This window comes from Trichoderma atroviride, chromosome 1 (genome assembly GCF_020647795.1).
Source record: "Trichoderma atroviride chromosome 1, complete sequence".
In the NCBI taxonomy this organism is placed as follows: Eukaryota; Fungi; Ascomycota; class Sordariomycetes; order Hypocreales; family Hypocreaceae; genus Trichoderma; species Trichoderma atroviride.
In genome coordinates, this window is record NC_089400.1 from 2,538,733 (window position 1) to 2,558,176 (window position 19,444).

The window sequence follows — 19,444 nt, forward strand, 5'->3', positions numbered from 1 at the left end:
CCATGGTGGCTGTACACTTCTTTTTGTTACTTTTGTATAAAACCAAGTTGCAGATACGGCCAAGCCCATTGATACACGTTGGTCACTTTGACCTAAGGTAGTAGCATATCGGTGCTGAAACTTTGAACTCTTCGTGGGTGCGACACATTACCAGAGACGAATAACTTGCTCGAGAAGAGTCATGATCCTAACCTACTTCACGCTTCCTTCCTGGAGCTGCCTCGTTATAAAAGAAGATATCCTTATTCTCGCTTCAGACAATTGCTTGCTCTAATTGCCGATACGCCACCCATAGCACAAAAGTGTCTTGAACTAGCTCGTACAAGTACAATGAAATGAAACTACTTGGGTAAGTAAATCAGAAGTTGTGAATCTCATTTGACAATACTAAATTCTACAACCCAGGTCCACGGCTCGGCATACACGAGTTGCTAGTTAAGACGACATCCTTTCATCCGCATGCTCGGCGACGCTACCAAGGCGAGTAGAGATAACCTGCAACGCAAACCACAACTTCATTTGTCATGATGGCCTAGACTGACCTATTCGATTTAGCCAGTCGCGTCAGAATGGCGAAAGGGAAGCTTTTCATTAAGCTTTCCAGCAGCGCGTTTTTGCAAATAATGGAATGTAATGTTGGGATCTGATCTATTGTGTTTTTTTCTTTTAATTTTAATCTGCTCATCTTAGGATACTGCATGTGCCACTAACAGCCAGGCAGATGATATGATTGTTGTCGTCTATGAAGTGCAATTGAGAGAGAGAGAGAAACTTTAGTCTTAGACTTCAAACTGACGTCTTCTTTTTCGAGTCTCAAGGACTTATATAGAACTGAAGAGTATGAATAAACGCCACAATGAAGAAAGGCTTGAAACTTGTTATTTGCAATAATGTAAAAAGCATATAGAGAAGTAGCGTATTTATACGTGCGGTGGCTCCCGTAGCTTATATCTGGCCGCGCGGTATGGCGTATTAACGGTGACGATAATGAAAGCCTCTGGCCCCAAGTTTGTAAAGTAACCAGGGAATGGAACTGCAATAAAAGACTTGAAGAAGCCACGCATAGTTCAGGTGCTTGTCAATCGTAAATGCTGGCTTGCAGATTGCCATCGCAGCTTTACTCCATGGGGCCTCCTGCCTATTTAGGTTGCTATTTTCTTGGAGGCCCCCGACAACAATAAAGGCGGTGCATTCACAAATTATTCTAAAACCCCATATCAATTTATCATAATATGACAAGGCATCTACCAAAGTAGATAAAACGCTTCATTCATAGCGGTGAATCGCCATGAGATTTACAAAGAGCAGCTCAGACTGGTTTTCTCGACCCAACACAGAACACATCTATAGCCTGCAATTCTCCAAATTTATTCTCTCTCTTCTCTCCTTTATAGCTCTTTGGTGAGTGAGATGTAACTTTTTTCCTCCTTATTTTCCGTGTCAGGGTTCCGGGGCACTCGCAAGCTTATCGTATTGCTACTTGGAAAGCTCGCACTCCTTGTCAATTTTGTACCATATTAATAATCATACGAACGGCATTCATTGAAAGAGTAACAAGACAACTGTTGAAGTTTATTACAAGATTTTTAATTAAAAAAAAGATTACGAACTGTATAACGAAACAGTCTAGTTTTGGTAAACAAATTTGTTTATATACTAATTCATAACGCCATGCATCTTTCAAGTTAAGCCACAAGCTATAAAAAAGTTAATATTAGGTATTACGAAAAGGTACCTAGGTACCTAGTCTATCTGGGTACCAATACAGCGCGCTCGGTGCCACTATCAACAGACGAAGCAACTCCAGCTCCTGATACCCGCTCTCTGTGATATCTCATCACGATCGACTCGTTTAGACGAGAAAGACGAACCCGAAGGGACCCGGCCCGCCTTTTTTTCTTCCCCCCTCGCCACGTACGTTATGCATCTCTCATGTAACGATTCGGTTCCTCCCGCGCGGCCAATTCACCAGTTCTCTTGCATGTCGCCCAATAGCAATCAACCAAACTCATTATCAAGGCTGCCCTCCGCCATCTTCTTTTTTTTTTCCTTCACAATCCCCAGCCACGTGTGTGACCCAACCATGCCACTTTTTTTCTCCAACCTCGCCGTCACAGTTCCTTTTTGTATTCCTTCCGAGTCTCCTTTTCTTTTTTTTTTTCTTCCCCCCCTCACAAGGCCTGGAACTTTCCGGCTTTGATGTGATGTGATGCGATGGGCCCGTAATTCATAGGTCCAGCCTCTTGACTTTTTTCTTTTTTTTTCTTCACCATGTACTGCTACCATAGATCTCGTCAGTGCTACATTACGCGCACCACACCGCCATCCTCCCAAAACGCATCACACCGGCACATGTCAAAAAACCTAGACAAATGAATTAAAATGAGATGCTGAAAAGAAAGTTTCAATAAATTAAAAATAAAATAAAATAAACCTCATGATTGCCCACTCACCCTCCTCCAATTACCAGCTCCACCAACACATGCCACACCCTTTTCTTTCCCCAGAAACCGGCAAATCGTTGTCAGGCAATGCATGTCTCACTCACTCACACACACACACAAGCTGCACCCAATTCTTCTTTGCTACGCCGCACACGCCCGGCCCAGCAGGGATCCGGTTCCGCGAAGAAAAGAGGACGAAAAAGGTTCCCCATGTGGTGCTTGTTTACTCCTGATACAGTAAGTCCCTACATACGTCAGCTACAGCTGCTCCAAGTACCACTACCGCTTCTGCACACAACTCGCAGCCGCACCTCTTGCGCAAGTTGCGACAGCTCACAAAGTCAGTTGCTCGGTAGCTGCCACTAGCACCAGCGCCAGCTTTGCCAATCGCGCCGTATGACATCTTTGCTGGCCTGTTTTCTTCTCTTTTCCCCTGGCCTCAAAATGCTTGCATCTTAGCGCGGCGCCCACCCCCCTGTCCCCATGTGCCCATGTCCGTTGCTGCGGCAACACGTCCCCCACATCAACAACAAACCAGAGCCCGCCACCCACTCGCCCAACCCCCAGCTAAGCCCCGTCGTGTTGAGAGAGAGGCGCGCGACCGACCGCAAAAACCCACGGGCGTGTTTCCTTTCTTTGGGGCTGCTTCCCTCCCTCCCTGAAAAGCGTCAGCGCTCCCCTAAATCGACAAGAGGCCATTCTCCACTTGACGCAATACAGCTGCAGCTCGCTCTTCTAGACTCGGCAAGACATGTAGAGCAGCAGACAAGGTTGAAAAGGGTCAAGCCTAGGTGCCGACATAGCTTCCGTCCACATCTTCCCTTTCCGCAATCTGCAATGTCACTTTGGCAGCTGTAACTTGAGGCATCGTTTTTCTTCCTTCTTCTTCTTCTTCTTCTTTTTCTTTGGGCGCACTTTCTTTTCCTTCTTTGCCAGCCTCGTCCGACTTCTTCATCATCAACCCCCCCCGAATCCCCTTTGGCCCGCCAAGGGCCCCCCCTTCTTTGTTGTCCGTCGTCTTCTTCATCATTGCGCGTTCCAGACCAGCCCGGGTATAGTTACCGTCCGAGACGTCGAGTTCCCCGTCCTTGCCCTTTTGTACAACAAGTGGCTTTCGCAACCTTCGCAACCCCCCCAGAAAAAAGGAGCGCCCGGCTGTGCAACCGAGACCCGATATAGATACACCAACAGCAGAGAGAACCGCAACGCAAATAGACCCGTCATTCTGCTCGTCATATCGAGCAGAGGCGTGCCATGGCCTCCAGCAATGGCATCTATAATCCCAGCAGCAGCAACTTTAGCACGCCTCAGCACCAGCATCAACATCAACATCAGCGAGCGAAGCCGTCCGTCCTAAAGTTCATCCACCGCCGAGATCAGTCCTCTACCGACGCCGCGCTGCAGCCGCCCAAGGCCTCGCCCCTGGAAGCACAGTTCTCCAACGTCATGCCCGTCGGCAACTTCGCCCGAAACAATCCCGGGGCTCTCGGCGAGCTTCAGCATAATCAGCAGGAGCCGGCTCCTCGACCCCCGCCGCGCAAATCTCGAGACGACCGCCGACCGGAGCCCGAGCCAGACAATCGCTCAGACTCGCCTACTAAGAAGAGCTTGTTCCTGAGCATGACCAAGTCGCGCGAATCCTCTCCAACCAAGAGCCCGAAGAAGGCGAAATCGGGAACCAGTCTTACCGGGCTGCTCAGCCGGCCCAAGACGGTCAAGAACCTGCACAAGTTGGTGACAGACGGCGATGAGATACGGTCAGGGAAGGACAAGGAGAATAGAACGCCGGTTGAGCCGCCGCACAGTGCTACGTTGCCCGTTTACGCTCAATTCGCCAACAATGAATCCATGAACTCCTTGCCGCCCCCTAGCCCAACTAGGAGTACCAGGGAGTCCTCTGAGAGACGGTCGATGGCCAAGGAACGATCGCGTCCTTTCATGTATGCCACTAGATCACAGCAAGACATTAAGAAGTCGTCTATCAAGTCGGATTCGCCCAACGGGACCAAGTCGGACTCGTTCAAGGGAAAGTCCATCCGAGAGCGAGGCAAAGTCTTTGGTACCTTTGCCAGCTTTGGCCATGGCCGATCCAAATCGGAGACGTCGACTCCCCGGGCTGGCTCCCCTTCCGCAGCTGGTCCCGTGCTGGACTTGAAGGACATCAACAGGCAGCTCGAGGCGCTTCTCGACCGCCGGAATATTCCGGAAAACCAGCGCTATAAGATGCGAAACTTGAGCGACACGATCAAGATGGAATTCATTCGACAAGACTGGGCCGAAATGCGAGCCGCCAAGCTAGAGCGCAAGCAGAACCGTCCTCGAACCAGCATGAGCAGCAGCGTGAATGGCGCTGCCGCTGCCTCTACATCCACGTCAGCCGTCGTTTCCGATGCTGAAGAGGAAAAGCCGAAGCGAACTCGTGGTCGGAGCTTCACATTCTCTCGCGCGAAAAAGGAGAAGGAGCTAGAGAAAGAGAAAGGCCGCTCAGCCTCTAAAAACCGTTCAGTATCCAAAAACCGTTCATCGTCCAAAAAGTCCAGTAAAGGAGAGAGCACGCTGGGTCGTCATTTCAGAAACAAATCGGCCGACAGCGTGGCCAGCGACAACAGGCCAACCTCGAGCGCCAACTCATCCGCCAGCAGCGGACTGTTGTCCAAGATCAAACTCCAGCAGGGCCCGGCCGACTACGTTGCGTACCTTAGAAAGGTGCGCCAGCCGCAGCAAGTGGAAGTTGGCAAACTCCATAAACTAAGGCTACTGCTGCGGAATGAGACCGTCGCCTGGATTGAAGAGTTTATCCAACACGGAGGGATGAAAGAAATCGTTGGGCTGCTAAATCGAATCATGGAAGTAGAATGGAGGTAAGCTTTCCCTTGACTTTCCCTTTCCCCTCTGTCCTTGACCCTCTTTGTTTCATTTGCTTTCCCCATCATGAAATCTGACTTGGTAAATAAATAGAGAGGAGCACGAAGACGCTCTGCTTCACGAAAACTTGTTATGCCTCAAGGCCCTCTCTACAACAGCCAGGGCAATGGAGTATCTCCACTCTGTCCAGGCCGACCTCTTCCCGAAACTGCTACACATGCTCTTCGACCCTGAGAAGAAGGGCCCTAGCGAGTTCACTACACGCAATATCATCACATCTGTCTTGTATACGTACATCGAGTCAGCCTCCACCGCCGAGCGCGTTATCAGGGCTAGAAGCATCCTGAGACACCTGCGAGATCCAGAACCGGATGAATCTAACCGACCGCTTCCATTCGTTCTGGAGATGAGGCAAGAGCGGCCTTACCGGGTTTGGTGCAAGGAGGTCGTCAGCGTGACCAAAGAAGTCTTCTGGATCTTCCTCCATCACCTCAACGTGGTCGCGCTAACGCCCGAGACGGACAACTCAGGTGATGCAGCCATGAGCCGGCTTACCAACAACGAGGACCAGCAGTATGCATACATGCGCCGCCACTTCCCACAGGAAAAGGCCCCAGTGCCCGCTGCCCCTTATGTGGGCGGCGTGGAGTGGGACGCGACCAATTATCTCGCGTCTCACCTGGACCTGATGAATGCCATCCTGGCATGTACCCTCACCGCGGAAGAGAGAAACAAGCTGAGAGCCGACCTTCGCATCTCTGGATGGGAGCGGTGCATGGGGGGCAGCTTGCGACTGTGCAAAGAGAAATTTTACGGCAGTGTCCACACCGGACTCAGGACGTGGGTGGCTGCGGCAGCGGAGGATAAATGGGACGTCAAGGACGTCAGATACGGCCCGCCTGCTGATGCCCGATCCCCAGTAAAATCTGGCGTCCAGCGGAAAAAAGTTGAGGATGCGCCAAAGATCGACATGCCAAAGCTTGACTTTGGATCCAACAAGGTGCAGCAGACAAAGACACAGCCACGGACGCAGGCACATTCACAGAAAAAGCCTCCTCCAAAAGACGGGTGGCTATCATGATGAAGACAAAAGAAAGAGTCACCGCTAGTTCCAGAGGGCGGACATTTTGCTAAGAAGCATGGGTTGTCGAATATCATCCACATGCGTAAGGCGGAAGATATGTGATTGTTTTACGCATTCGGAAATATAAATCCACTCGCAATCTGTGGCTCTGCGTCTCAAATAACCACTTGGAAAGGAGAGAGAGACGGGCAAAGAAAAAAATTAGAAAAAAAAAAAAGGACCACATCACAAGATTGCAAGGTGTTTATTGCTGGCGGGTATTTCCATGTCACTTTTCCTCCCGCGCTCCTGGACATCCGGTCCAGTTGAGATGGAGACATTGGGTAGCGCCAAGGGGTTTCATGGTTTTTGTTTTTTTTTATGTATTTTCCTTTGTCGAAACATTGGGGCATGGGTTTTTTCTGTATGATTGCATGTTCATGAGTTAATGACACGACTAAGCCTGCGGGCCACTTCATCTATAGGTATTGACGAAATTTGACTTCAGATGCTTTGTCTCCAAACCGTAAATGTACAATTCGTGACTATGCTTTATCAATAGTAGGCGAGGCTCTATATATCAAACTATACTTAACAAGCGGGTGCAGATTCGGGCGAAACTCTAGATCAAGCTATGCTCAATAGGACTTACTTTGCTAGAAGCAGCTGCTTTGTCGTTCGTCTCTCATGCCCCCCCGGTGTAATTTGAAAGCTTCATAGACGGACATGCCTTTGAGGACATCCTCCTTTACTTTGGCATCAGCTGCAACAAGGCTAGGCAATAGTTCCAAGACTTGACCGACTTTATCTCGGGGAATAATCACAACGCCATTGCCTGGATCGCTAAACGCAACGTCGCCTGGGTTGACTTGAACCCCGTTGACCTCGACAGCAACTTGGGTGGCCCATGGCACGCTACCACCACCAGCCCCCACGGTAGAAGTGCCGTAGGCCCAAATCTGTACAATTTAGACCCGTGATGAGAGCTCGTCCATAAAAGTAAAGGTATCAAAGAGCGGAGGGGGTGTGTTTACATCAAGTGGCAGGGATTCAACATAGCATGGTGAGAGGGGGGACTTACTGGCAAAGCGGTGCTTCTCAACTCGTCCAAGTCTCTCACTCTTCCGGCAACCACGATACCTGTTACCTGGCGTATTTTCATTCTGAGGGCCATGATACCACCGCAGACGGCGTTTGTCTGGCTTGGGGGCTGCTTTAGCACGGCAAAAGTCCCGGGCTGCATGATATCAGCCCAATGGGAGTCCTTGGGGATATTTTTCGAGGGCAGGCCATCGTCGGACGACCGTTCCTTTGGGGCAAATAAGATTGTAAACACGGGGGGCAATGGTAACTTGCGATCCAGTGGCTTGGCCCCCCTTGTTGCGGGCTGTATGCAACGAGGTCAGCAACGTAGCCGGCACCGGGGACTTTGAGCTTCAGCAGCGCATCTGAAACATCACACGCCGAATACTGCGCAAGCTGTGCGATGATGTCGGCAGACAATGGCGACGACTGGGCCATGATGAAGTATGACGGCGATCTTGATATTGGCCACTGGCGATCTCAGTTGGCATGTGACTCCAAGCCGCCCATCCAAGAACAGGCTGAACACTGACGGGGATGCTCCTCTGCCCACTATCCCGGCGGGATATTTTCCAAGTCTGGGTATTCAACGGCTTACGGAGGATTGATCGGACCTTGCGGAGCAATCTATGCTGCAACCGCCGTACCTTGCACCGCTGCAGCTGGGCTGAGTCGGCCGGGCTATCGGAGTGCAGACGCACAGATGGAAGCACCCGGAGGGGGGTGAGAGCGCGAATAAGTCGGTGAGCGCGGCCGGGCTTCAATGGCCGTTGGTGATGATATGGAAACAGAGCAGCGAGGCTGGGCCAGGCCACCTGGCAGGTCGCCACAGACCAGGGCTTGCAGTGGAAATGATTCGAATCTGGTAGAGAGAGAGAGAGAGAGATTGAGGTGTAGTATGATGCCTCAGGCGGCGGCTTGTGGCGAGCTGGACCGGCAAGTGGCACCGAGCGCTGCAGGCAATGGCAATGGCAAGGTCGGGGGCAGTAGCGATGGGGGGAGTTGTGGAAGGAAGTGAACGGACTGGAGATGCTGTGGCGGCAACTGCAGCTGTAAACGGCGCTGAGAGGTAGGCCGAGGATGCAAACTACGAAGGAAGTAGTCGGCAGCGGCTGTAAGTCGCAACCGCGCAATCCTATGCATGTGCCAGTGCCAGTTGAGAGCTACGCCAGGGCGGATGGAGCTGTGGGTAACTGTCTGGTGCTGCCGTCCACTTACTCGTACATGTGGCGTTCATTTAGCAGTTGATGCGTTTCAAGGTGCGCTGCAGCTTGTTAACCGTGGCTACACAGCGCTGTGTCTTGAACCCTTCCATCAATTCCATCAATTCCGGCTTCCCTGCCTGTCCCTTCAATTCCAATGCACGCCGTGCTTACAGTGTCTGCAGAACTTCAAATACCGAGTAGGAAAGCAGACGAAAAAGAAGATTGAAAGAGGTCAAGATGAAGCTACAGAGGCCCAATGAATCCCCAGCAACTGTCAAAAGGCCTGTAGTGGGGGTGGCCGGCGCAGAAACCGGAGCCACCGTCACACGGGCCGGCCAATCAGCCTCCGTACCAATCCAAACGCCCTGCTGCTGCAAGCTCCAGCACCGCTTGCATCAGGCCTCGTCCGGGCCTGGCTGGCCTGGGGCCAAATTCGGTGAAAGAGGGTGGTTTGATAGGATCGAAACAAGAGTCGTGGAGACCAGCAATCGGCGTCGGCGGTGCAAATGATGCCACATTGGCTGCTGTTGGCGTCCCCATGAAGGCGCATGGGGTGCCTCGTGCCGAGCTTTGTGCCTGAATGAATGCCCGGACAGACATGGGACGATTGGCCTCGTTCGTGGGGCTGGCATAATACGGAGATGCAGCAAGCGCTGGGTGCTTCATATTCAAATCGATTGCCAGTATTGCCATCTACCTAGGTACGTGTAGTAGGTAGCTGCTCAGGCTTGCAATCTTGGACAAGGCACTAATACCACATCAACACCTACATGTACAGAATGCCACCCCCAAGCAGGCTGGTCTTCATTGAGCTGGCGTGGATGGCGCTAGCTGTAGGATCATGCAACTGCTCACGGGTGAACAGACAATAAGTGACAGCAAAAGAGTAGTTGATACGAGAATATTTGGAAGGATCCCAGACGTGCATAATGAGGCTGGATGATAGCGAGTTTCCGATTTGCTGAGAAAGGCCCCTGCGCTCCGGCCAGCGAAAGACAGGGCATGGGGTAATGGAGGGTCGGCTGGAGCAAAACAATAACAGCAGACACCTGAGGCGGCGGCAATGGATGAGTTCGCCCTATTGTGGCCGGTGAGCATGTACGCTCGAGATGATGGCGGGCTGAGAGCTGGATCTCGTGTAACCGGTCGAGTTGCGCAGGGTGCTGCTGATGCTGCTGATGCCGCGACAAACCGAGAGTACATGCGGCGCGGTGGTCTGTTGAGTGTATCCTGCTCCCAGGCCGCTGATTTCTGGCATCTCGATCGACGTGCATCGAGATGCTAGAGATGAGTTGCCTGTAGTATCTCATTCACTACATTGCCTGACTGTCAACAGACCATGGGCCAGTCGGAGCCCCTCCGGCCGGCGCGGAAGCACCGCTTTACAGAAACGGGAAAGCATGGACTGTGTGGTGAACTCATCAGATGCGACAGGGGCCTCAAATGCGAATCACAGCCTGCCACAATACCAAAGAACCAAAAAGGAAGCAGAAAAAGGTTGGCCAGATTCTGCCAATGGAATGGATGCTGGGTCCTCGCTTACCCATGTGCGGCCGATGGCAGGGGCCGGTGCTAGTGCTTCTGCGGCTGTCTCCAATGGACGCGCAACTGCAGATCCAGCCAACCCCATGCAGAGTCGTGGCATCACTTCAACGTGAATGTGTCTGCGCCTGACAACTGAGACAGCCAAGCTGGACGAGATGCATGAAACTTGGCACAGCTGTGCCTATGCTTCCAGGTACGTGGCCAGTCTCGATCGGCCTATCCATGTCGCCGGGGTTCTCTCCTTTCCTGCGCTTTGGATTCCAAACCCTTGTGCTCTTCTGCCATGTGCTGCCATTGCCAGACTATACAAGATACCCAGATTGATGAACAACGCTTACAGAAGTATACAGAATATCTGGTCAGTCGATGCCTACCTTGGGTATTAAACCATCATTGCGCAAAAGGGGCCTGTTTCCCCCCCACCACCCCCAAGACTGCGTAGCTAGATCGATGGCCGATTTGGTGGTGGTGTGTGCCGCGCCCCTCCCCTTTTTGCCGTTCAACACCCCTCTGATGAAGGCTCAATGCGAGCTGGACAAACGCAGAGCTGCAGCAGTAGGGCAAGCCACGATGTCTCGGTGTTGGCTGTTCCGTGCATCTCTCATTTGACACAACCGAGCTTTGGCTGCACATTCATATAGTGCGTCACCTACATCTTACCGGAATCCAGGAAAGACATCCGTTGGGTTGGATTTGCTGCGCGGGGGGGCACAGACTGGTGTGAGCCATGCACAGCGTCTCCTGACAACTCGAGACGGCATGGAGAACCCGTGTAACTCGTCGTCAGTTCTCCAGGGCAGATGAAGTCGAGAGGGCCCGAATCAAGATTTCCAGCACCCTGTACACACAGCTGATGTCAGTTCGCGTCTAGCTGTGGCCCCCTCGGTTTCTCCTTTTGGCCTCCCAGCTCATTGTTGCTATTATTATCTCTCTGTACTTGCACCAGGGCCACAGCTCTTTCTACAGTATGCACTCCGCCCTTTACGGATGTCAGTGCTTGAGTGACATCCACCAGCGCCTGGCCAAAGTGATAAAAGGCATAATAATATGACAGTGGCGACGATGCTTACGAATACCTAGGTACATACCAAGAGACAAGCCCGTACATGCATATACGGAGCACGTACATACATACATACCTATATACTGCAGTATGTTGCACGGAGTTACATTATACGTACAAAGCACGGCCTAGGCGATGCCGCTTTCACCCATGTCCCCTTGCCCGATCTGGCTGACATACAGGGACTCGTAGAGTCGTAGGTAGTATTACGGAGCGCGTTGTGTAGGATCAGATATCTACCACGGGCGAATGGATCCCAAGGCCGCAGAGCCGGCGAGTCGGGTCCGTTAAACGGTAACTACTAATTATTCCGGGCGATGCCATGTCTGATCCTCTCCCCTGGCGACCAGGTACGTGTTGCCCCCCCTTCTCACGCCTCTCCCCGGCATATTCGACTAGGCCCTCGGAGTAATTGGTCGTCTCCCACGGTTAATCCCCGATTTGAACAACGCGGCGACGACATGTCTGGAGAGCTTCCAGGCGATGCAAGGACCGAACACGGGGTAAGCTCGATGCTCTTCCAGAGGGCGCCTTTTGCAGGGTCAGGGCCGGTTGCCATTGGCCACGCGACGGCTCGCACCCCCGTCCTCTTAACCAATTGCCAGCAGAGCAGCCCTGGGATTGAGCGCTACACAACGTGCGTGTTCACAGTCTAGCTCCCGCGCGGTTCTCCAGTCCTAGCTGACGCACCTAAAGCTAGATGCTGCAGCCTCTGCATCGACCTCATGTACAGGAAGCCGCGCCATGGTCAGATAGCCCGGTCGACGCGAGTCTCGGAGGAGGCTGGGCGTGTCTGTGACGCCGGACCGGGCTGGGCCAGTGAGGACGAGAGGCTGCCAAGGCGAGCTTGCATCGACCACGGGCACGTGTGATGCATACCTACAGACCTCGCTGCCCATCTGCCCCTCGGTATTGATGTCAGTAGCAAAGTAGCCTGCATGGGTTGACCTGTCGGTCTGTCGCGATGCCAGGTCGCGATTAAGGTTGGACCAGCATAGCGACTGATCAGCAGTATCCAGGCGCTATAGTGGCGGGCAGAGACGCGATATGGGGCCCGGCCCTGGCCTATGGACGCCGGGAGGAGCAGAAGCGTGGCTGTCCTGCAGGCGCTAATCTGCTAGCCATCTGAGCAGACCCAAGGTACGCGGTAGGTACAAGCGCTGCTCTGCTTAGCTGGCCTAGCCTTGACCAGGGGCCTGCGATCCATTCGATTATAGCGGGCTTGTACCGAATGAGAATAGCTGGCCGCAGCCGCCCGCACACGTCTGAGCTGTCACTATTCTTGCGTGTAGGCGCAGACCGAACACCGGCAGATATCAACATCTTGTTCGCAAGCACTAATAAGGGGAATCCAGCAATAGCTTCTGCTTGGATTTGGGCTTGGGGTGGTTGCCGTGCTCTTCGTGAGTCGAGTCTCGAGGCTCTGGAGGAGCAGGAGGCAAGGCTGATGATTAGTAGGAGGTACTGAGTACCTAGGTCGTAAGATACCACCCTCCAGGTTCTTAGCTGGGTAAGATGGAGCGGCATGTTGGAGATGCGTTCATCCCTATGATTATGAGGAGATTCTATACTAGGTAGGTGCTCGGATTAGTACACGTCGTACAGCTCTGAATGACTAGGATTTGATTTCACAATGACGACCAGTTCAACTCCTTGATCTGTGGCGTCCAAGGGACTTGCCGCTCCTGGCCGCAAGACAAGAACGCCGCAAGCTCTGAGTACAGCACAGCAGTGTTTTTACACACACGCCACTTTGCTGTCGCTGCATCATTCCATCTCCAAGTTGAGCAAAGAAGCCAGCTTGAGCCCTTGCAGCGCACGGGCATTGCCTCCTCGCAGCGGCAGCAGGCGGCCCAAGGGGCGTTTCTTTTTCTTTCTCGGGAGGGCAGCCAAGACCACCGGATATCATGTCATGTTTGGTTTTTCTGGCCCAGGGCCACGGAGAAGCGACTTGCTACCCACTTGGGTAGAATATTGGTCCATACCCCAGCATGGAAACGGGAGGAAATCCCAATTACCTGGTAGTAGTTATCATCATCACTGACACCTCTCAGAACCGCGCCTTGGGAGCACGACGGGTGGAGGCGGTAAGTTCAGCAAGGTATAGGGCTCAAAGCTTGTACTCGGAGGTACCGCGCCGTACCCAGCTTGCCCTGGCCCCTCGTCCATTGTTTGCGACAGGCGAGCTGCAGCAGCTGCCCACAGTGACTTGGTGCCGCGATGGGCTGGGCTGGAAGGGTGAAGAAGAGCCGCTTTCTGCACCACCGAGAAACCAGACTAGCACTGCTGCTGCTGACTCTTTGGTGCTAGCGAGGGCCTTGCCGTGCTTAGCTGCGCGGTTCTCCGTGCCTCTTTTGTGGACTGCCCGGATCCTGCTCCATACAGGACCCAGCGCAGTTCATACCGTCTGCGTCCATGCCACCAGACGACTATTGCTGCTGTGCCTTGGCTGCCTCGCCTCTACTGTGCGCCACGCCTACTGTGCCTCTGCTGCGTGCTGCTCGTCCAGCAAGACGCTCCAAACGAAGCATAACGCAGGATTACATACGCCCGTCCGCTGCCAGCCTGCCGCCTGACAGATCACCTCACACAGCGCTTGAGCGGGAGTTTTGCCATGTACTCGGATGTACATGCAGGCAGCTGCTGCCCCCACACCCCTCCTCTTTTTTCTTCTTCTTTCTTTTTTCCTCTGTTCCATTTTGGCTCCGTCGTCTCCTCACTCCGCTTTGGCTGAACTCACTCCGAGCATCCACGTCTTTGTTCTCGTCGCCTCGACACAAACCACCCCCCCCAGCCACCCGTCTTTTTTTTTTTTCTCCTCTTCCCTGGGCTCCTCTTTCTGGCCTCTCGTTCGCCGTTTCTGTCTTTCCCCCGTTTGGCCCCGACCAACCTCGAGCAGCCTGCAACTCCAAAGCCCCACCACACCTCCATCAAACAAGGGCCCCAAAGAGCCTTTCCAGGGTTCTGTCGAAAGGGACTGGACGCTTGCGAGATCTCCTGCTGCTGCTACTGCTACTGCTCCTACTAGCACCACCAAGCAAGCAGCGGCAGCACTACCTCCGCGCCCAGGACACAGAGAAACACACACCGGCTGCACTGCTACTGCACGGCGTGCCTGTCTGTACGTGGACGGTCCATCGAGGCGCCTGCTCGTCTAGCCCAGCGATCCGGAATAGGAGCTAGGGTTTTCGAGCAAACCCTTGTCAGAATCATAAACACAATGTCAATAAAGTAAGCCTGCTTCGCGAGCCACCGTCGTCCCGTCTCTTTTCTCTCCTTCTTCCCAAGGCCCCCCCCAATCCTGCTGCGTCTCTTGTTCATTGCCTGCCGGTTTCGTTTCTCGATTCTTTGTAGCTGGGCGCCGGGCTTCAACGTCACCTCTGGCAGGAAAAAAACTATTTAATTCCTCCTCGACTCTTCTTCTCTTCTCTCCTTCTTTCTTCCTCCTCCTCGAAACCTTTCTCTCTCCTCCTCTTCTGCTGCTGCTTCATCTTGCATCTTCATTTGTTTCATACAGAAGAGAGATCAAGGCCTTCTTTTTTTGGCCCTTTGTCTCTCGCTGTTTGCTGCTTCCCCCCGCTCTTATCTGATTCTCTCTCTCTTTGTCTTGCCCATCTGCCTGTTTGCCAACAACGTCGTGTCTATCCTCGCTGTTTGCCCTGCCTGCCCTGCCAGAGAGTGCTTCTGGCCACGGCGTCTTGCCCCGCTATCGAACCCAGAGATTCATGGGAACCATGTGCCTGGGCCCCGCCCCACGATGAACAACCCTCATGACTATCTTATCTCGAGCGCTCCCTCGCGGCCGATAGATCCTGACAATGCCGATAGTTGGGTTATGCTCAACCAGGGCGGATTCGTGAAGCTGGGCAATGAACGAATCCTGTACAAGCTCGATTCACGCATATCATGCGAACTGTCCGTCCCTCCCGAGCTAAAAGATCGCTGCGTCCCGTTCCAGCGCAAGAGTGACAGGGGAGCTCTCTTCCTAACCAACAAGCGGGTTGGTTCAGCCTCTTTGAAACAGCCCCATATTGCTTGGCTCTACGTATGCTAACATGGACGCCAGGTCGTTTATATCCCCTCAAGGCCAACGCAAGAGCCCAAGTTCGAATCCTTCAGCGCCCCCATTCTAAAGTTTCAAGATTCAACCACCTCGTCGTCTATGTGGTGGGGATGGGTCTGGAAATCAGACTGCATCCCCGTGTCAGGAGGTGGCATTCCGCCTGAGATACCCCGAGTCGAAGTCAAGTTCACCTTCTCCGATGGCGGCATGATGGAATTCAACGAGGCTTACGTCGGCTTGCGCGAGCGTCTGTTCCAATATCAAGAAATGCGCCGCGAGTTAGACGCCAGCACTGAGGTTCCAGACGAACCTCTGCCTGCCTACTCGGCCGATGGCGATGGCCAGCAGCAGCAGCAGCAGCAGCAGCAGCCGCCCTCATCGTCGGATCAGCTGACTGTCCCACGACCCAACCGCTCAGACAGCTCTTCCAGTCGCCGTGCCCCCAACGAGCCGCCGCCAAACTACGATGAGGCGCAAGCGCAGCAGATCAGCAACCGACTAGAAGACCACATCCGCAATGAGGTTGACCGAGGGGCTGAAGAAGAGTAGGCAGGATAATGAGTGCTCTGTAGCGAAAGCGTTTTGGGTGAAGCGAATAATGAGACTACGAACTATCTCTGTGTGATTTTGTGCTTGATTCTCTTTGTACCGGACAAGCTAGACAGTTGAGTTTAATTCGCCGTAATTTATTGCTATTGGGTGGAATTTGGATGGCGTCAGAACGATCAATTACAGTATAGGTATTACAGTTGGACAAGGGCGATATATTAGAGCCCTCCAGGCCCGTCTCTTTGGATGGCCCCGGTTTGATTAAATGCAAAGGATTTCTTCTCTCTTGATAATGACATTTACCTCAAAGCTACAGATTGTCCCACCTCTTGTGATTCCATCCATTGTTCCATGTCTCACCTCGCTCTGCTTTGGCTGTGGAGGTAGGGGGTGATACAGGCCATACAACCCCTCCCCATTCAATCGGAGATCTTGAACTCACCCCCCCCAGTCTTGGAGTGAGCATCAGCCAAAAACGGCAACCCCAGCTCTGCCAATCGCACGCTGCAACGATAACCTGCCTGTGAAGGTACGTACCTACCTCTCTTGGATGGCTCTTGGATGGCTTGCTGACAAAGACGTCGGACTCGAAATAATGTGACAAATCCCGTGACCTTGATCGGCCGGGCTGGACCAATCAAAATGCCTCAATTCCGGGTCAGCTTTTCGCGAATTTGACCGACAGCTTCCGAACCGCCAATACGCCTCATCCAAAACGTACGATACCGCACACGGAAACCGATCACACGGCGATTAACCACAGTTTCGCCAAATCATCGCAATGGGTATCTGGGACGCTTTCTCCGAGATTGTCGAGGCGGTGACGCCATGGAGTGTTGTGGAGGCCGAAGCTCCGGCTGAGGACACCCAGGTAGGTGGGATGTCTTTTTTTTGGGGGGTGGGAAGAGCGAGAGAGAAAGAAAAGGAAATGATGCTCTTGGGCAGCTCTGCAGGCAGAAAGAGGCGGTGAAATCTGTCGAGCGGCATCGGAACTACAATCATATGGGGGAGAGGTTTCTTTTCTCTATGGGCCTGGAGCTAATTGATGTTTCTGATAGGAGGCTCCCGAGGCCCAGGTAGAGGACAAGAAGGAAGAGCCCGAAGAGGAACCCGCCGCCGAGGAGGACGAGGAGGAGGAAGAGGAGGAGGATGAGGAGGAGCCCAAGGACCCTAAGGAGGAGCTCGAAGAAGGTTCGTGATTCACTCGTCCTCTGTCATTTTTTTTGCGCATGATGTGCTGTCGTCGCTGCGGGTGCGGGGCGAGGCATTTCCGCAACTCATGCGCATCGAGGGCTGTTTTTGCGACAATTGGATTTCCCCCTCCCCCCTTTTTATCTTTTTACAGACGTTGTATGCTGACGAGGGCTTTTTTTTTTTTCTTGTTTATTCAGAGTGCAAGAACTCTCCCCAGTGCTCCCCCGCCAAGCACCACTTCGACGAGTGCGTTGAGCGAGTTCACCAGCAGGAGAGCGAAGGCGAGGCCAAGGAGGACTGCGTCGAGGAGTGTACGTTTCTCTTTTCCCCCTTTATCGATTGCAAAAAAGAAAAACAAGGACCAATTTGCCCTCCGGATCGAGCTTTTTACATGTCGGAATGATTTCGGTTTTGCTAACGAGATATAACCTTCTAGTCTTCCACCTTGCTCACTGCGCTTCCGCATGCGCCGCCCCCAAGCTGTGGTCTAAGCTGAAATAAACGCAATCCTTCTCAAGGGAAAAAGACAAGAAAAACAAAACGATAATGGAAATCATACGCCCCCCCCGAACGAAAAAGCATGCTCGAATCTGGGAAAGGGGAAAAAGAAGAATAGAAGGGGGACAAAAAAGAGTTTCAATTCAACCTTTTTTTTGGTTTGGGGGGGGATTATGTTTTCATTTAGATGACCGGCTTTCTCTGTTCCACGACGGTCAATGACAAAAGCAGCAGCCTCGTTGTTCTCGACGGAGCTGCCCTGTGTGTAATCTTACGCTCAGCGAGCAACTTGAAAAAAAAATAGATTTTTTTCTTCTTCACTTTCTAATTGTGACGATACCTCCCTCTAATGGGCGCCGTTTGATTTTTACCGTCTCCTTATGGGCTATCTCTATTTACTATTTGAATTTTTGCATTGTTCCTAGCTATGCTTGAACTTGCTGCTACTGTTCGTTTGGCGCCTATGTAAGTATGCGACCAAGGCAAGCCACGATGGATTATCCCTCAACTGCTACACATGCGAGCTTTGGTGGTGAAAAGATGCGACCAATTCATATAGTTGCTAACTTCGCTCGATCAGTGGCTTGGATATATCAAATCACTATCTGTATCGCGCAACCGTCGAATTTTCTCTATGACATCAACAAGCTCCCTATTTATTAGCTGCTCAGTATCGGGCGCATATCAAAGAGGAACACTCGAGTAATTCAATGTGTCCAATCCCCCAATTTATATTACACACCACCGGGCCCTTTATCTATCAGTCCCGTCATCTTATAAGGAATAATCGCCCTAGATCAGAAGCCAAACTTTGAATGGCCAAAAAAGAAAACAGCTTCCAAGAAAATTAACGCCTGTTTGCTAATCGCATCGTATAACTCGCTTTACAAAGAAATAGCACCCCTTCGGCTCTCTCGAACGTGCAACATTCCCTGCAGACCGCAAAATACGAAGAAACCCTACAGGCAAAAAAAAAGGCAATGTTAGAAGAAAGAATGTTATGGATTGCTGAGTCTCGGAAGGATTCGGATTGGATCGGAGGGAGCAAGACGTACGATGTAGACAAAGACGGCAGTAAAGACTGTGCCAGAGACGGCCTTTCCATCAGCGGGATCGTCGACACCTCCGACGAGCTCCTCGTGGCCGGAGCGATATAGAGCGGCGAGGACGGTCAGGATGATGATGGCGAAGAAGGAGATGACGGTGCTGTTTCGGAGTGCCCACCACGCGGATTGTTAGCCAACAGTAACCCTTTTCCACAGATTCGGTAGCTCTTCCTTGAACGCTGGCTTCGGAGATGGATTTCAGAACTTCCGATATGATGAGGACATACCAAGACCATGCTTGCATAGCACTGACGACGGGCTTCATGATGGGCGAAGGGGGAGTGGCGTGCGTGCAAGGCCTGACGCGCGGCTAGGAAAGACGAGGCAGTGTAGCGCTTTCGCTCAAAGGAAACGAGGCGACCAAAGAGATTATTTGAAAACAGGAATCACGATGAAACCTCGGTGTTTTTTTTGGTTGCAGCAAATGATGTTAGTGGTGTGGTATGCAGGTTGCGTAGCTGCCAGTCAAATCCAATAGCGCAACTAAAACGGAGCTCAGCACCAGCGCCGCGGCCGGGGGAGCGCAACAGCTGGATGCCTGGGATATCAGGCACTAACGGACTGCTATATTAGACTCCGGGACGGTGGGGCTTTAGGCGCGCGGAAGTGGCGGCCAATCCGAACTGAGACGGCGGGCGCTTATGTGTACTTTGGAACCTTGCCTTGTAAGGGCTTGTTTGGACGGGAGGGGATCGGATCTGAGCAGGGAACGTTTTTTGTTTCCTTGGATTAGCTATTTAGCGTCAGATTTGCGTGGGTCTGATGT

The 19,444-nt window shown here is 52.4% G+C and overlaps 9 protein-coding genes across 9 annotated transcripts; 5 read left to right on the forward strand and 4 right to left on the reverse strand.

Annotated features, from left to right (window-relative positions):
• Positions 1–1,921: 1,921 nt before the first annotated feature.
• Positions 1,922–2,844, forward strand: TrAtP1_000942 (uncharacterized protein; the record flags this gene model as incomplete). Its single annotated transcript, XM_066110790.1, has 2 exons — positions 1,922–1,934; positions 2,687–2,844. 2 exons carry the CDS (start codon positions 1,922–1,924, stop codon positions 2,842–2,844), a joined length of 171 nt encoding a protein of 56 aa, XP_065966863.1.
• Positions 2,845–3,020: 176 nt separating this feature from the next.
• Positions 3,021–6,880, forward strand: TrAtP1_000944 (uncharacterized protein). Its single transcript, XM_014090901.2, has 2 exons — positions 3,021–5,305; positions 5,403–6,880. The coding sequence occupies exons 1-2, from the start codon at positions 3,699–3,701 to the stop codon at positions 6,388–6,390; spliced, it is 2,595 nt and encodes an 864-aa protein (XP_013946376.2). The 5' UTR covers positions 3,021–3,698; the 3' UTR covers positions 6,391–6,880.
• On the reverse strand, positions 3,232–3,474 carry TrAtP1_000943 (uncharacterized protein; the record flags this gene model as incomplete). Its single annotated transcript, XM_066110791.1, has 1 exon — positions 3,232–3,474. One exon carries the CDS (start codon positions 3,472–3,474, stop codon positions 3,232–3,234), a length of 243 nt encoding a protein of 80 aa, XP_065966864.1.
• A 148-nt stretch (positions 6,881–7,028) lies between the features above and the next one.
• Positions 7,029–7,615, reverse strand: TrAtP1_000945 (uncharacterized protein; the record flags this gene model as incomplete). The annotated part of the gene is made up of 2 exons (XM_014090611.2): positions 7,029–7,331; positions 7,454–7,615. 2 exons carry the CDS (start codon positions 7,613–7,615, stop codon positions 7,029–7,031), a joined length of 465 nt encoding a protein of 154 aa, XP_013946086.2.
• Positions 7,616–8,999: 1,384 nt separating this feature from the next.
• On the reverse strand, positions 9,000–9,353 carry TrAtP1_000946 (uncharacterized protein; the record flags this gene model as incomplete). Its single annotated transcript, XM_066110792.1, has 1 exon — positions 9,000–9,353. The coding sequence occupies one exon, from the start codon at positions 9,351–9,353 to the stop codon at positions 9,000–9,002; it is 354 nt and encodes a 117-aa protein (XP_065966865.1).
• Positions 9,354–10,840: 1,487 nt separating this feature from the next.
• TrAtP1_000947 (uncharacterized protein) lies at positions 10,841–12,140 on the forward strand (the record flags this gene model as incomplete). Its single annotated transcript, XM_066110793.1, has 3 exons — positions 10,841–11,170; positions 11,286–11,905; positions 11,969–12,140. The coding sequence occupies exons 2-3, from the start codon at positions 11,586–11,588 to the stop codon at positions 12,138–12,140; spliced, it is 492 nt and encodes a 163-aa protein (XP_065966866.1). The 5' UTR covers positions 10,841–11,170; positions 11,286–11,585.
• A 2,885-nt stretch (positions 12,141–15,025) lies between these two features.
• Positions 15,026–15,880, forward strand: TrAtP1_000948 (uncharacterized protein; the record flags this gene model as incomplete). The annotated part of the gene is made up of 2 exons (XM_066110794.1): positions 15,026–15,268; positions 15,335–15,880. 2 exons carry the CDS (start codon positions 15,026–15,028, stop codon positions 15,878–15,880), a joined length of 789 nt encoding a protein of 262 aa, XP_065966867.1.
• A 781-nt stretch (positions 15,881–16,661) lies between these two features.
• Positions 16,662–17,575, forward strand: TrAtP1_000949 (uncharacterized protein; the record flags this gene model as incomplete). The annotated part of the gene is made up of 4 exons (XM_014090904.2): positions 16,662–16,751; positions 16,939–17,071; positions 17,272–17,385; positions 17,511–17,575. 4 exons carry the CDS (start codon positions 16,662–16,664, stop codon positions 17,573–17,575), a joined length of 402 nt encoding a protein of 133 aa, XP_013946379.1.
• Positions 17,576–17,908: 333 nt separating this feature from the next.
• On the reverse strand, positions 17,909–19,131 carry TrAtP1_000950 (uncharacterized protein). The gene is made up of 3 exons (XM_014090577.2): positions 18,906–19,131; positions 18,628–18,778; positions 17,909–18,531 (listed from the first exon to the last, which is right to left on the reverse strand). The coding sequence occupies exons 1-3, from the start codon at positions 18,941–18,943 to the stop codon at positions 18,457–18,459; spliced, it is 264 nt and encodes an 87-aa protein (XP_013946052.1). The 5' UTR covers positions 18,944–19,131; the 3' UTR covers positions 17,909–18,456.
• Between the last annotated feature and the right edge of the window lie 313 nt (positions 19,132–19,444).

Excerpts from the sequence above, each read along its gene's own strand:
- TrAtP1_000944 (XM_014090901.2), top strand. The coding sequence starts at position 3,699 with ATGGCCTCCAGCAATGGCATCTATAATCCCAGCAGCAGCAACTTTAGC. Across the intron at positions 5,306-5,402 it reads ATCATGGAAGTAGAATGGAG|AGAGGAGCACGAAGACGCTC; the intron begins GTAAGCTTTCCC and ends GTAAATAAATAG.
- TrAtP1_000950 (XM_014090577.2), bottom strand. The coding sequence starts at position 18,943 with ATGAAGCCCGTCGTCAGTGCTATGCAAGCATGGTCTTG. Across the intron at positions 18,779-18,905 it reads GCTATGCAAGCATGGTCTTG|CACCGTCATCTCCTTCTTCG; the intron begins GTATGTCCTCAT and ends ACTCCGAAACAG. Across the intron at positions 18,532-18,627 it reads CTGCCGTCTTTGTCTACATC|GGTTTCTTCGTATTTTGCGG; the intron begins GTACGTCTTGCT and ends TTTTGCCTGTAG.